Source organism: Fragaria vesca, linkage group LG1 (assembly GCF_000184155.1).
Source record: "Fragaria vesca subsp. vesca linkage group LG1, FraVesHawaii_1.0, whole genome shotgun sequence".
In the NCBI taxonomy this organism is placed as follows: Eukaryota; Viridiplantae; Streptophyta; class Magnoliopsida; order Rosales; family Rosaceae; genus Fragaria; species Fragaria vesca.
In genome coordinates, this window is record NC_020491.1 from 22,386,516 (window position 1) to 22,402,060 (window position 15,545).

The 15,545-nt window shown below is 38.5% G+C and overlaps 2 protein-coding genes across 2 annotated transcripts; both read right to left on the reverse strand.

Annotated features, from left to right (window-relative positions):
* Positions 1-1,844: 1,844 nt before the first annotated feature.
* Positions 1,845-9,184, reverse strand: LOC101314804. The gene is made up of 19 exons (XM_004289556.1): positions 8,905-9,184; positions 7,318-8,694; positions 7,110-7,234; positions 6,865-7,019; positions 6,355-6,477; positions 6,081-6,266; positions 5,898-5,979; positions 5,749-5,799; positions 5,587-5,662; positions 5,374-5,485; positions 5,220-5,291; positions 4,212-4,407; positions 3,953-4,135; positions 3,702-3,844; positions 3,564-3,626; positions 3,225-3,435; positions 2,511-2,678; positions 2,308-2,387; positions 1,845-1,862 (listed from the first exon to the last, which is right to left on the reverse strand). Exons 1-18 carry the CDS (start codon positions 9,182-9,184, stop codon positions 2,337-2,339), a joined length of 3,654 nt encoding a protein of 1,217 aa, XP_004289604.1. The 3' UTR covers positions 1,845-1,862; positions 2,308-2,336.
* A 1,811-nt stretch (positions 9,185-10,995) lies between these two features.
* Positions 10,996-14,530, reverse strand: LOC101315182. The gene is made up of 7 exons (XM_004288592.1): positions 14,470-14,530; positions 12,895-13,256; positions 12,450-12,815; positions 12,230-12,362; positions 11,679-12,013; positions 11,486-11,600; positions 10,996-11,373 (listed from the first exon to the last, which is right to left on the reverse strand). Exons 2-7 carry the CDS (start codon positions 13,197-13,199, stop codon positions 11,203-11,205), a joined length of 1,425 nt encoding a protein of 474 aa, XP_004288640.1. The 5' UTR covers positions 13,200-13,256; positions 14,470-14,530; the 3' UTR covers positions 10,996-11,202.
* Between the last annotated feature and the right edge of the window lie 1,015 nt (positions 14,531-15,545).

The following is a 15,545-nucleotide window of genomic DNA, read 5'->3' on the forward strand; positions in this document are numbered from 1 at the left end:
TCTGTTGTCGTCGATCCATCTTGATTATCCACACTAAAAGTTACGTCACCGTAAAAGAGACCTTTTTCATTTGTAGATATACCAAGGTTAGATCAGGTGCAACCGATCATACAACATATGTCATCAACAACTTTACGCACCATGTACGTGCTTTGGTAGAGCTTAGTGTTCCTGTAATATATTTCACAAAGCTTCATTCGTATCTTCATAGCTCAAAAATAAAAAAAGAGAAGCTGGGAGGTAATCTTGTCTACCTCATTGCTCTTTTCAGCTGTGTCTCCGAAGCTGCGATTGAATTCTTTTCCATGTAGTAGAAACATGAATCGAGATTGGTGCTGAATGGGTACAGATTGCGATTTTGACAAGCTTAAAAGCACAAGGTCGTAAAAATAGCAATTTGTACCCAGTGTAATCAAGAGCCAAAGGCAACCAACAATTCAACACCAATCTCGATTCATGGGTTCTACTACGTGGAAAAGAACTCAATGGCAGCCTTGGAGACACAACTGAAAAGAGCAGTGAGGCAGACAAGATTACCTCCCAGCTTCTCTTTTTTATTTTTGAGCTCTGTATCAAGAAAATACGAATGAAGCTTTGTGAAATATATTACAGGAACACTAAGCTCTACCAAAGCACGTACATAGTGCGTAAAGTTGCTGACGACATATGTTGTATGATCGGTTGCACCTGATCAAGCCTTGGTATATCTGCAAATGAAAAAGGTCTCTTTTATAGATTGCGATTTTTACGAGCCTGTGCTTTTAATTTACAAACTTTTGACACTACTTGTTCTGGACTCATGTTCGCCGTCTTTGATGGGATGGTCTTCCTTGAAGGAGGTGGTACAGTATGTCTTTGGTAATTCGTGGAGTTTCTCGATGATGGTTTCCGGTGGATTTACAACATCTTGGTAGAGGAACCATTTGCGAGAGAGATTCTGAATGATCAAAGTGTGCTCATATTCTTCTTCAGGATCTCTTAATAACCTTTCTTCTTTTTTTTGGTGCATCTGGTACTTGGCTATCCATGGAACGTATATTATACGCTCTCGGGGGAAATCATCTTTGGCCGACCATCGCACCATTATTTTAGCTTGATATGATAATCAAGTTGAGATAGACGAAAGTTAATGTTGTTGTATATATTGGTGATGTATGTTGAGTAGCACCTATCTCCTTTTTATACTGTTACAAACAGTCCTATGTTTCTTAGGAAGACATGTAAACCCAAGTCTTAAAAGAATAAATAAGCTATTACAATTTCTTACAGGAAACCTAGAAGGACTACACCAAAATTAAGGTAAGATCAGACATCAACCTAAACATAATAGGTAACCCCAAGAAGTAAGGATTACTAAATCTTACAGGAAACCTAGATGGACTATAAAAATTAAGGTGAGAATTGACCCAAAAATAATAGGAAAAACCTAGCTAGTAGATCAGCAAGTTCACCAAATCTGACGTACAGTAGTGAAGGTTTAATCTTGTATAACTGAAAATGGATAAATAGACCTTGGCCAAGTAGACCTTCAAGTCTAAAGCCTTTCTATTTTTATGAACATGATATATGTTAGCGGTTAGCCTCTCTCTACTGGGTAGAATATAATATCAGACTTTCCTATTTCACAAGACGTACAAGAGCCTGCATATCTATGATCATCACTCATCAGAGAGTAGTCGATGGCATTACTTAGCTTGAACTGCGATATAAATAAGTAATTTGTAATGCCTTCCAAAGTACAAATGGCCACCATATGAGTACCAATTCAAAAATGGATCCGGTGGAAGCTAGTTACTTCTGGCCATGCATGCTTTTGCTTCTTTGCTGTTGAAGCTTCTCTCAATTGAATGCTAGACGAAAATCTGCTGGAGAAAGGAGATGAGGCATCATTAACATGATTGCCAGGAAGTAAATGATAAATAGCTAATGAACCTTTACCACGTAACTGCAAGAACCCAGCTCAACTTAGTGTATCCTAGTAAGTTTTGAGGAACAGTAAAAGCTAATAACCTAAATGGTGCTATACCGCTCCTATCATTTTCACTGCATTGAAATAAACTGTAAGTTTTCAGAAAATACTTGAAAAGGAGAAGCCTTGAACAACCATTTCTTATCTATCATGATCACATTGAGGTGGAAACTCAAGTTATTGTACACCAGCAATCTTATTTTTGAGATCACTCAGCACTCTAGTTTCCAATATAAAGACTGATGCACGCATGCATAAACAAAGAAAATGACAATACAGAATCACTGAATAGCCATAATGTTTAATGTCATAAAACAGAAAGGTGTAAGGAGACTTACATACATTTGAAATGAGCTCCTTTCACAATCTACCCTTTACCAATAATAAATTGAACCCTCTCCTTGAGTCTATTGATCATCTGCATAGAGAACCAAGGAATTACTTTAGCAGAGTAACATAGAACAATTTCCAAAAAGAAGAAAACAAAAAAGAGAAACATAGATTACACCATTGACTACAATTCAAGTTTTGAAATACAGACCAAGCTAGAGATCCTGCCCCATCTTTCAGCAGAGGCAGCAGCATCTTTGAGATGTGAACAATGTCGAGAGTCAAAACTCAAAAAGTATGCCGAGTTTTCTGTAGCTTCAGCTACCCAAAGAGCATTCATTTGGTCCTTTGCTCTCTTGATGAGATTACAAAAACCAACCTGCAAACACGGAACATGTAAAGAACTAAAGATTATAGATAATTTGCCAAAGAAATTTGTTAATTACCACAAAAAATGCCAAGTCAAGTGGTTTAAATGTGGCAGCTTAGCATTATTACTGAAAACTTAGGTCTGGAAACAGAGAAACACAGACACACACACGTGCGCGCGCGCGCCCACACACACACTCTTATAGATAATATGCCAAAGAAATTTGTTAATTACCACAAAAAATGCCAAGTCAAGTGGTTTAAATGTGGCAGCTTAGCATTATTACTGAAAATTTAGGTCTGGAAACACACACACACACACAGAGAACAGAAATAATCATATAATTCAGATCTTATATTAATTTCTGCTTAGAATTCAGAGAAATTCAGATCTATTCAGATTTAAGACACAGAAATGGCAACCTGCTCCTCTATTAGTCATTTTCAAGTTACCAGCTGTATTAAACATGACAATTGTTGTCTTTGGTTTATACCAAATTGAACAACTTCTGAAGATAAGTTACATGAGTGACTGTTGAGAAAGCACGTTACATACCGTTGAACCTGCGAGGTTGTAGTTTAAAGGAGGATCTGACTGATCATCAACATGCGGTGAACAGAAGCAGATGGCAAGTAAAGAATCGTTTAGTCCTTCTGATTTTGATTCAGAAATGGAACCATCTGTCACAAACACCCACTGTTTCTTCTGGTGACCCGCTATATAAACATCCCCCACAAACAGCACGAATGCAGCAATATCAAATTCACTGCACAAAAAAAAAAAATTAAAACCCTCAATGCAACAGTTAAAGAGCAATTAGAATAAACTAACATTACATTTCTTTAAGAATGAACAGAAGAATCAAAATGGAAATGGTAGGCTAAGCCAACTCACCTGGAAAGAGGAACTTGACCAAAATCTGACAATAACATTGATTTGCGAGGACTGAAAAAGGGCCTGAGATGGATTTAAACTTTTGAGAGAAAAGATAACTGATAACAAAGACAGAAACATATTTAATATAACACGTACCTGAAGTTGTCCATTGTCTGCTGACATAAGGGCTTCCACTTTGTTTTGGATCCTCTTCCTAGCAAGTATAGAATATCAGCAGCCGGACTTGTTGGTATAAGGTCAGAAACAGTATATGCTTGCCCCTCAACCAACTCAGACTTCTGATCATTAAAAGGAATACTTAAGCCACTTGTGTGAATACCCAATAGTGTTGGTGAGGGAGGGAGGGAGAGAGAGAGAGAGAGAGAGAGAGAGAGAGAGAGATTCACCTGCTGCTCTGACGGGTTCCAGATTGTTATTAGTCCTTCTTTAGGACTGTCTTTTCCTTTACATAAGCTTCTAGTTAATCCAACTACCCTCACCCTCATTAATGGCATCACTTCCCTCTCAGCTAATCCAGCATCTTCTAGTGCTTTCGTAATTGATTTCTCCATGTCTGACTGCTTGATTGCCTAATGACAAACCTGCCATCATCAAAATCTGTTTCTATAGAAAACCATTCCAAAAGTCAAAACAATTGAAACCAACCTCTAACTTTGCTCGATATTTGGTAAAAGAATTCAATTGTTCTGTACTCATCTCCGCCATCAAAACTTCAGGTTCAGCAGCTGTCTCTAGTATCCTCAAAAGTTTTGCTCCTTCACTGTCTCTCTCATTACATGTATGTGAATGTTCTAGTCCTCTTTGGAACTCAGAGATAATGCCCTCAATAACATTAGAGCGCCTGCATCCATTGGAATATCAATCACAAATACTTGCAAGAGAGTATACACACAGAGAATGAGAGGGCAACAATAACATGATTTTTTGGGGGAAGAAAAGCACATGTAGATTGGCAAGGTCGTTGTTACATGACCACTCTAGGTGAATATTAAGAAAAGCACTATAGCATCTTAAGAATTAGTGAATATTTGATTGCTTGTATAAAAACAATAGTGAGAATGAAAATTCTCATGAGAACATATAATGAGAATAGAATTTTCCATGAATCAGTAAGAAAATAAATTACATGTACCCTTGGATCTATTGAAGTTGATTATTTTTTATACAATCAGAGCAATCAAACTCCAAGTATTGTATAAATGTACGCAATACTTATCAACTGATCACATTCTCCTGCCTAAGCCCATGCAAAGGGCCTGGTCTTCATTTAAGTTTTTGACCATCTAGAACCACATAACTAAAGAAGCATTGTGTAGCTGATCAACTGATAATCATCTATGATGGTTCATGTTAGATATTGTAGCTTCCAACGTAACTCAAATCAGTTTATGTTTTGTTTAAGGGAAGAAAAATATTCTTATATTTTCATGTATATGACCACGTGTGTGTGTGTATTTGTATCCTTTTACGATAAAAAGAAGCCTAAATTTATAAAATAAAAGTAAAAACTGTAACAATAAAGGAGAGCATACTTGCTATATAGGCTAACACTTAAGAAGCATAGCTGAACGTTTTCGGAATGTTTCAAGGAAATATGAACTATGAATGTCATCTTAAAGGAAGTTATACTGGTTTTCTTAGCAGAAGACATACCTCTGGCTATAAGATTGCATCATTTTGGTCTCCAACCTCTCTGATCTCACAACAGATCTTCCATTACTTAACCTAAAAGAAAAACCCGTGTCATTTTCAAATTGCAGTAAACATAGTAATGTCTTAAATAATTATAGATGATATTCCAAACCACCTTTCTTTGTATAAAACAGGGTAAATCCGTGTGACTCCTACAAGAGTCCAAGGAATTAGACCCCCATCGCTCTTGATGCACTTAAATGCTAAGGGAGGGCCAACACGGTTGCCTGTATGAATAGATTTGAGGATCAAGCACCATAAGCATTAAGATAAAACTGTAAAATAGGGTCAACCCCTCCAAAACTGGACACTGAGAAATAGTTCTTACAAAATCCCAATCGATCATCCCAGTGAGCTCTATATGTGCCATTTATGTGTAGCCGTAACATAACTTCTCTTGACACCTGAAGTTGAACCAGGAACCTGAGAAATTCCCCTAAGAAGGAAATATAGTTCAAAATTCACTTCAAAGAAAAATCAAAATGTCAACCTCGAGGGGTGAAATAGGCCCAACCCAGCCGCAGAGTCCTGCTCCCCAAATCTTCATCAGTAAAAAGCAAAATGTAAGCAAGCAGAAATTAGTACACAATGTTTCAATCAAGATGAAATGCTAAAAATAATAGACCAACATATAAATACCCGAAGTTTCAGTCCGACAAACAATTTTCCACTAGCGAGCTGCTTTGATAGGAGAGCATCCAGAATAGCATCCACTGAATACCTGTGAGACAGAATTATAATAATAATTAAAATAAAACAAATCTTACATGCCATCTCCAATATAGTTTAAAGCGTAGAGAATGTAATTGACTAATTTCTTACCACCCATCAGTAAGTTCAACTTTTGCAGCACTACTATTTTCAGCTCCTGAGCTAGTCTCTATATTTGGGCCATGTTTTGTGCGGATAGCTGAAATGCATAAGACCAACATTGAAGAAGGTGACGCATCTCCTTCCAGTATTTTCTTAATTGCAGAGCGGTGACCATGATTCACTTCTCTTTCATATCTGTACAAACGCATTACATATTGTTAATCATGGATACCCCACTAGCCACCACAGGAGTAACAAATAGGTATAGTATAAGTACAGATACCTATACTTCAGTTCTTCAAGCACATTGGGCAGCGTCAAAAATTTTCCTAAAGCTTTAGTGGGATAGCATCTCTCATAACAAGACAGTTTCCAGACAATCCACTTGTAGTGATTTATGACCCACCTAAATAGAGGAATATTATCAGAATCTCAACAGAAGGTCAAATCATGGTATAGACAATCTAAGATACAGAATGGCATCTAACAATTGCACAGGTTCCATAGAATGGCCACTTACAAGAATTTCAAGATGTTCTATAGTCTAACCGATCCATACTACCATTGCATAGACGATTTTCCAGATGTAAGTAATTTCAAATCATGCAGTTTTGACTAGGAACACTTCTATAACTCCTTTTTTCACCAAAATTTTCATACATCAATACGGCATCAGAAATTGAACAGAAACAGACACTAATTATTTTTCCTTTATAGAGAGAGAGAGAAGGAGAGTGGGATCGAGATAGTGCCGACATTCTTGAATAGAACTGTTTTAAGGACAGATATTTACTCTCTGAAAGTATTTTTTGTTGAGGCTCCCGAAGAAGCCAAAATGTGCATAACAGCTTCTGCTCCTACGTAGTTTAAGCCAGATTCATCAGGAAACATGTAGTTTTCTGCATTAATTGCTGTAACTCTTCTCACCTGATCTGACATGCAGTCCACCTAAATTCATTTTGATGCATAAAAAGGTATCAGTGAGCAAAACAAAGATAATATGTTGGTGAAAAATAACAGAACTATCAGTCTCCATACCATGGTTTGATCTGATGGTGGCATTCCAAAATACTTTTTCAAAGGCATTCTAGCCACCAGGACAGGATATCGAGTAGAAACCCTTCCTTTGAAACTTGAATGGTCAGAGGGAAAAGTAGACAAACCTAATGGAATTGAAGGTTAAATGAAAAATGGTTTTCATTGATAACCAATATAAACAAAGGTAATTAAGACACTTAAAGTATACCATTAGGAACGAGTGGAACATTCCTATGCAATGGGGTGGAGAAGTTAGAAATGCGAGGCTTCTTGAATGAAGAAACAGAATTCCCTCCTAGCTTCCTCTTTACACCAGCCATTCGTATATTACTCAGAGGAGAGGTGCCAATGGTATTTGAAATATCCACCAATGGCTTGGCTAGTGACCTTTCAACAGGATCAATCCTTTCACCATTACCATTTGCCAAATAATTGTTCTCTGCTGTAGTGAGAGTACAAGGTTTGTTGCTGAAGGGTTTTTTGCCACAAGGTAACTCACCATTTGACCTGCGGGCATTTTCATTGCTAACAACATCGAATTGGCTGATCAGGTTAGTGCCCCAATTTGTACTATCTGACTTGACTGCTGATGTCTGCACTTGATTAGTCGATGATTGCAGTGGAGATACAAAACTCTTTGTTAAAAATTTGGACTTTGGCTTTTTCTGGTGGGAAGAGGCAGTGTGACTATCATGTTCACAACCTTTTGAAAATGTCAGATCCATGTCTGAATTCCCCTCATCCAGGAGAGTTCCCAAGTCTGGATCACCAAGGAGATTCCTAGCACGTTGTAGTGCATCAGTGGATACAGATATAGATCTTCCTCCAGCTGTACTGAATTTGATTGATGAAGGTTTGGGTGCTATATTAGGCTTCTGGAATCGCATAACACTCAGATCAGTCACATTTGTAACTCCACTTTGCACTGAACCAGTCTTATGTGGATCAGTGGAAAGACATTCGGAGCTTCCTCCTGCTGCAAGTAGCTTGGATGATGAAGGAGTAGAAGCTGAGCTAGGCATTTTGGATTGCAAATGATTTAGCTTGGACTCATTCTTAAATCTACTTTGCACCAAACCAGTCTTGTGTGCATCAATTGAACTGGGTGTAGGTAACTGGACTGATGAAGGTGTGGAAACTGAATTAGTCATCTCGGATTGCATAAATCTCTGATCAAACTCATTCTTACATCTACTCTGCATGGAACCAGCCATACATCCATCAGTAGAAACAGAAGTAGATCTTCCTCCGGGTGTATGTAGCTTCACTGATGAAGGTGTACAAGCCAAACTAGGCACTTGAGCTTGCACAGAACTCAGATTGGACACATCCGTCAACCCACTTTGCACCGAACCAGTCATATGATTCACCGAAGACCTTGAAACCGATGCAGCATCCTTAACCCCACCAATGTTGAACCCCGAAAAAAGACTACAGTCCTCATTCTCATCTTCCAAACTAAGCAATTTCTTGGCCTTGACAAGACCTTTGGAAGATATATTAACCATCTTCCCAGAGGCAGTCTGGAAAAGCGAATCACCGAAACCATCACCTCTAATCTCTCCTCCACTACCTCTCATTCGGCCTGCACACCACCAACACAGCATCGAAAATTCGGCTTCTAATGAGTACTTGATAACTTCATAAACTACTCTAGTTTTCCCTAACTACAATTTTTTCTCTTTCATTTTTCTCACATTCCTAGTGTTTTCAATTGAAAATTATGAATAAATAAAGAAATTGAAATTGACAAATCAAATTCAGTGAAATTGAAATCCCAATTCGGTGACCTAACCTGAATCGGAGGCCCCCAGAAGCGAAGCTGCTTTGGCTAAGGAAGACGGCTTGACGGAGACGGATCTGCCGAGTCCGCCGTGACTCATCTGACTCTCCGCCGCGAGCTTTGAGCAGCCTTGAAGCAACAGGTCGGCCATGGAAGGCAAGCGAGCGCTTGAGCTGAGATTTTCGTTGCCGGTATAGAAGGCGGCGTCCGGCGGCCTGGTGTTGGGGTCCGGAGCGGAGAATCGCCACCGGAAATTGTCGGCGGCGTCGGAGAACATGTGCCACGTCGACATTTTCGACAAAGTGTTTTGCTAATAGCTCAAGAGAATATGGAAGTGGAACTTTTGTTTTTTTTTTATCCACTTGTGCAAAATGGTTTTGGGTGAAATGGCGGGAAGACAAAATAAAACGCGCTGAAAGATAAATTTCAAAATATCCCGGTCCATCTGTGGTTCTTTAGTTAATGTCTATTTGTTACCTCACTTCCCATTACAAGTTTACAACAAGTACTCCAAGAGATTGTCTATAATTTGTGCCCAAATCAACTAATTTTAACTAGTCTTAACAATGTTAGGATTAGTAGAAAAGATGAAGAGAGCTCTCCTTTCTTCTCTCTTTGTGCGGTGGCAAAACCTAGATCTAGGGTTTTGTTCGTGTCGCATGCATCTGGTCCTCAAGGTTGTTTTCTTAAATTTGTTCTTGGGTGGTTTCACATGGTTACTTTTGTACGAGGCCCTCGCGGACGGATCGTGTTCATGTTCTACTCCTACATTTATTCAATATAATGATTGACGTCCTTGATATAAAAAAATATTACAAAAAAAAAAAACTAAAGTCTTAACAAGTAAAATTATTTTAAGACTATTTGTCATAGCCCCTTATACATTCATACAATGAGATAGTGGAAGAGAGAGAAGACTTGACCAGAATCTCACCAGACTTGGGTCGCCGGACTTCAGTTGCAATAAATTTTCTCGGGATTGAACCAGAATCTCACCAGACTTTTTTGAATGTGTCACCAACCTTGCAAGGGTTCATACCTTACCCTCGCCGAATGTTTTATTGAGGACATTAATTTGTTTATGTATTATTAGAAAGTAATAAAATGCTTTGTTGAGGGGTAATAATTAATAAACCTTTTATTGAGGGGCAATAACGTTGAAAACTGTTTTATTGGGAGCAATAAACATTTTTTTAGGGGTCATAAAATATTGTAGAGAAATTTTATTAACACATATATTAATATATATGATAAAATTGAGAGTGGGGAAGAGAATGGCTCAGTGGCCCATACTCATGTTAGTTTAGCTGCACGTGTACAGCTATGTGGCTTATGTGTACTGCTTGCCGAGCAGTGCTTGCAAGAACCAAGCTAGAATGTGATGAAGATTGACAAAAGAATATTGCACTCAACTAGGCCAAGTGTGAAGTTCAAGATTCCAGAAATCACACACATTGGCGCAACGAGGGCTTTGAGGTATCTGGTTTTGCATATCTGATGTATGGAATTCAAGGCAGCTCATGCGGGAAAATGAACTTTTGGTTTTGTTTCTGTGTGTCTGTGAGTCTGCATATACATTTGGTTTTGAGAGGGAACTTCCAACACATTCAGAGGTAAACTATACATTTTACGGGAAGGTCAGTGTCTAGTCTTCCATTTTCCGTTGCATGTTTAAGAGGCCAATACAATACTGTTTCTCAGAATTTCTATTTTGGAGCTTTGGTGCTTGATATCTAACTAGAGTTTCCCATTGCAGGGAGCCTGGTCTGGTTGTCCATGAATCATGATGCAGGTGCTTACTGCATGAGCATGTTTCAACTTACAATCTTAAACAGTGTTCATACTTCATAATGCTGCTGGTCTTTCCTATTTTCCCACCATCCACACAATTTCAGCTGTCCCTATCAACTATTTCAACCATAATACCATATAATCTTTCTACCTCCGAAAGCAACAGCACTTCCAAAAAGAAAAGAGAAAAAAAAAAAAAAAAAAAAAAGAAAGAAGCAGAGCATAAAGATATGCTTCATTCGATTTGTCATAAGTTACTTAACCCCGTTACAAAAGTATACCCACCAGTCGGTCATTTCTCTTGTAGCATCCTCACGGATCGATCTGTGGTATATTAACATTCAAGATCAGCAGTCACTAACTAAAAGCAAAATGCTTGAGGGTTTGGGGTCGACATGTAAAGTTAAAATAGGTCTCTCACTGGTTTGGTAGTTGGACTGGATTTTCAGGCATCAGCTTGTAATTCTATACAAAGTCTAAATCTTCTCTGGTGCTAGTCTAATGTGAACTAAGACTCTTCTAGAACTTGTAAAACGGATAATAGTCCATACTCAGATTCCCGTCTTCTGGCAGCTGAAAGGCTGGAGTAGAGAGTTTTGATGTTTGCTTGAGGGCACTCACGGAATCCGATAACTCAATCACTTTCTGCTCCATCTGAGACTTCCAGCTAAACAACTCCTGAAACATTTCCTGTCAAAAAAGGAGTGTTTCAGTGGGATATATAAAGTTATCCAATAAAACTTGGAATTGATTTCAAGCAACATATGCATGATCAAACTTGCCCGATTATTGTAAACATCACCTGAAACAAATGCACATTATCAACATCTGACTTCGAACTTGCAGAAGAATTCGGAGTCACATTAGCTTGATGTTCAGTCTGCTTCTCCCATTCCAGCCTCAGCACATCTCTCTCCCTGGTAGCAGAATGAGAGCACATTTCAGCTTTATGATAAAAAGGTATCAGTTATGTTTTATCTTGTTTATTCCGTTACCTCTCCAGTTCAACCATTTCTTCGGCTGTGAAAATAGGGTCCTGAGATGAGCTATCACCAGTCTTTGATCCATCTGGTGGGGCGGAGCGGTGATCTTGGATTATAACTTCCTCTTCAGTGTTAACCGGAGTGGTACTCTCAAACCAAGTTACAAGTTCATTTCCCTGGAAATTATCCACATTGCTGTTATCCAACCAATCTTCCCATTGCTCAGAAGCTACAAGGTTGGTAGCAGTGTATTGCTTCTCTACTTGCATATTACTCATGACATTTGTACATTCCACCAGCTGTTGCTCAACAGAAGCTTTCCATATCAAGAACTCCCCCAACTTGTCCTGTAACCAAAAATGGGAAAAAAAACAAAAAAAACAAAAAAAAACAAAAGATTCAACTAAGTCAATTCAACAGAAACAGATCACCCACTGAAATATTCCAATAGCATAGAGTTCAGAGAACATGAAAAAGAATCGTACAAAAGCTTTATTAACTTTTTTCCTCTAGTGATCTTACAAGACTTTTTAATAAGTGATGATACTTTAGTATTGACTTACCTGTATACCCTTCCAAGAACCCAGATTAAGTTTCAAGCTTTCCTCAATTTGAGCTTTCCATTTCACCAAATCCTCCAGCATATTGCTTTGATCGTTCTCTTGCTTCTTGGACACCAGCAGCTCCTGCATATCACTTCAACACAAGCACACAAAATAATGTATAATATAATTAGACAAGTGTTTTTTGAATCACAAATTTGTTTATGAAGTATGTATCCACCTTTTCATTTTATCGACTTCTGCCTTGAGTAGCCTCAGTTCTCCAGAAGAATTATAATGCTCAGAGGGGCCACAGCCTTGTGGAAACCAATAAGGATGATACCCAGCCTCTTTTCGAATGTCAGCCAGTTCCGCACTCTCCAACCAATATTCCATTATTCCATTGTGGTTGAACCACCGCCGAAGCCGCTTGCTCCCACATGGTGCAATTGTACCATCAATGTGCTTCAGTAGGTGGTCAATCAGCCCAGTGTCACCAATTTGTCTACGTGCTGCCAATCTCAGATCTGTCCTGGAAATTGGGTGGGCAAAAGTTGCATCTTGAGCCTCCAAAACATTGAACAAACTTTGCTCTGCCCTCTTATACCTGCACAAATTTTTGAATTGTTAGGACATAAAGAGCAGTACTAGCAGAGAGACCAACAAATTGCTTTTAAAGATTTTACCTCTCATCATTCCATCTTCCTCTTCCTGCTATGGTCACATGCTGTCTTTTCTTAGCAAACAATGATGCCTGTACTTCTTTAGATCTGCGGCCAGGGCACTTCCTCCTTTTGGATTCTGGCATATCTTCTAGAGGTTCACTTTTAACAGCTCTTAAAACTTCATATTTTGAATCCTCCATCACAGCTCTTAAAACTTCATCCTTGGAATCTTCAACCTCTTCTTCCTTAGAGATGCTGGATGCAACTTGAGGAGGATTATTTCCTTTAAGGTATGCAACTCGCCGACGAACACCCCACCCCGCCATCCAGGTTGGTTAAATGAAAATGACAAAATCTTTTTATGCTTCCCCAGTTGCCAACAACTTCAGTGCATGAGAAAGCAGATGCAAAGAGAAAGATAATTCAGAAGCATGAAAACTCCAATGTCCTAACCATGATTTTACTATTCAACTGAGTCTAGGAACCTATTATCCATCAAGTCTATGCAATTGTTCTCATAACCTTCATCTACAACTCCAAAATATTTTATTTTTCTATTGAAAAGGACGGGGAAGCAGCCGAATTACTACATTTGGCTCAAAGCCCCTGCCTGAATTTGAATAGGTGCCAACTTTTACCCAATAGTTCAGGCCATGCGTTTGTCAAACCACCAATGACACAGTCATCATCACACTAAAGAATGAAGTTTATTTCACTAGTCCAGAGATACATTTCTGGACTTAAGTCTAAGCTCAATGGCTTTCAACATTGATAAAAACCAGTGCTAGTAAGATAAAGAAGTGGGTTATGTTCTTAGATATGCAGCCCGGATTGTAGCTGGGTTTCAGTGAAAGAGGCTGATTTTTACCAACTGACACTCAAAATAGTATGAAAGACATAACTCATGGCAATACTCATTTCAACTTCAGCCTTGCCACCTGAGTTTCATAGAAATGTATAAAATCTACACCTTTCTAATATGTCCATTACATCTATGACAAATTTGAGACCTTCATCTATAACTAACGCAAACAACCGAAAACAAAACATTCAATGAAACATGAAACATACTAATCAATAGTTTTTACCAACACAAAAACCACACTAGACTTAGACAAGGCTAACCTTTTGGGTGTACTACAACATCTTTCCTCAGCTGATTTTCAGTAATTACAGACACTCAGATATAAATTTCCGCAAAAATACAGAATTTTAGTTTATCTGATGAACATGAGACAGACAATTTCATATAATTACTTTCTCAAATTCCGCAAATTTTCCTACGTTTTTGTTTTCGTCTTTTCATTTTCGACGTACAAAACAACACACAGACTCGACCTTCGGTATCAAAAACGTTACCAAACACAACATAGGGTTTAGATCAAACCCACATTTCCGAAATTTCAGGCAATTATCATTCTACGAAATCCCAAAACGCCACCGATTTAACCGGTGAGCATGAACACACATCTACCTAAGACCGAACAGAGAACCCAAACGAACACCGAAATTGGGACAGGGTGTAATCATCGACCGACAAATTCCTAGATGAAACGAAAATGACAGGAACAAGAAGAAGCGGGATGGTTCAATTACCTCGTCAGTTTGGTCGGAGTTGAGATGAAGCGAGTGAGAGAGTGAGAGTCTGAGAGTCACCGAAATGAAATGGAAATGGAAATTGGAAAAGGAGATGGCTTCCTCTCTCTCTCCTAAAACCCTAACCGCCAAATTCCATTTTTATTCGGTGGTTTTGTTGTTTTGGCTTTTACCGATGAATCCATTCTCATCCAAGGCCCTACTCACTTATGACCGAGGTTGGTATTTCTTTCCGATGATGACCAAAGGTGGATAAAGTTTCGACCACAATTTTGGACTTTTGGTGGTCTTTTATTATTTTCTAATTTTATTATTTTTCGTTTCTTTTAAAAAAAATATATATCTAATTTTATTTGAGAAAATAATACATTAAGTATGTAAGTATATTCTGATAACGGTTTAGTTTGAGTGATAAACAGAAATAAATAAACTAACAAACTGAAGCCTAATTTCTTTAAAATTAGAGGATCACGAGAGCTATTTCTTTTCTTTTTTTTTGTTACAAATGCTGAGGGATATTTCACCATCAACGCTACAAGTTTCTTTACAATTTCTCTTTTAACCTCACTCTCCCAGTCTCATTCATGGTCAAGCGCTTCTTTGCGTGGAGAAGTTGGATTAATGGAGCTCTCGGGCTTGTCTCGATGGTAAAATCTCTATGGTCGTCCTGCTGATACTTGGTTTTTCCACCGTTTCTATTTTTGCCTTGTCGAGACCCCTTCTTATGGTTTTGGGGTGTCAGCATTCTCATTCTTGCTCCTCGGTATCTGGGTGATGACAACACTGTCGAATTGCTGCATGAGGGCCTTAGCTAATGTCTGGTACGAACTCATATGTTGTTCATTGACCTCAAAGAGTCCGCTCATCTGGTTTACTACCAATTGTGAATCGTCAAACTCCTCTAGCCTACTTACTCCTATATCCCTTGCCAATTGAAGGCCCCCGATGAGTGCCTCATATTCTGTTGCGTTGTTCAATGCTCTAAACAGAAATTTCAAAGCGTACTCGTATCTATATCCGTCTGGGCAAACGAGAATTATTCTTTGCCCACTTTTACTCCATGATACCGAGCCATC

What these genes read in the sequence shown, in the direction of transcription:
- LOC101314804 (XM_004289556.1), bottom strand. Translation starts at nt 9,184, where the DNA reads ATGTCGACGTGGCACATGTTCTCCGACGCCGCCGACAATTTCCGGTGG. An exon ending in TGTTCCACTCGTTCCTAATG is followed by an intron (nt 7,235 to 7,317) that starts GTATACTTTAAG and finishes CAATTCCATTAG; the next exon opens with GTTTGTCTACTTTTCCCTCT. An exon ending in ATGCAATCTTATAGCCAGAG is followed by an intron (nt 4,408 to 5,219) that starts GTATGTCTTCTG and finishes CAATGGATGCAG; the next exon opens with GCGCTCTAATGTTATTGAGG.
- LOC101315182 (XM_004288592.1), bottom strand. Translation starts at nt 13,199, where the DNA reads ATGGCGGGGTGGGGTGTTCGTCGGCGAGTTGCATACCTTAAAGGAAAT. An exon ending in GAAGTCGATAAAATGAAAAG is followed by an intron (nt 12,363 to 12,449) that starts GTGGATACATAC and finishes CTTGTGTTGAAG; the next exon opens with TGATATGCAGGAGCTGCTGG. An exon ending in GAAATGGTTGAACTGGAGAG is followed by an intron (nt 11,601 to 11,678) that starts GTAACGGAATAA and finishes TTCTGCTACCAG; the next exon opens with GGAGAGAGATGTGCTGAGGC.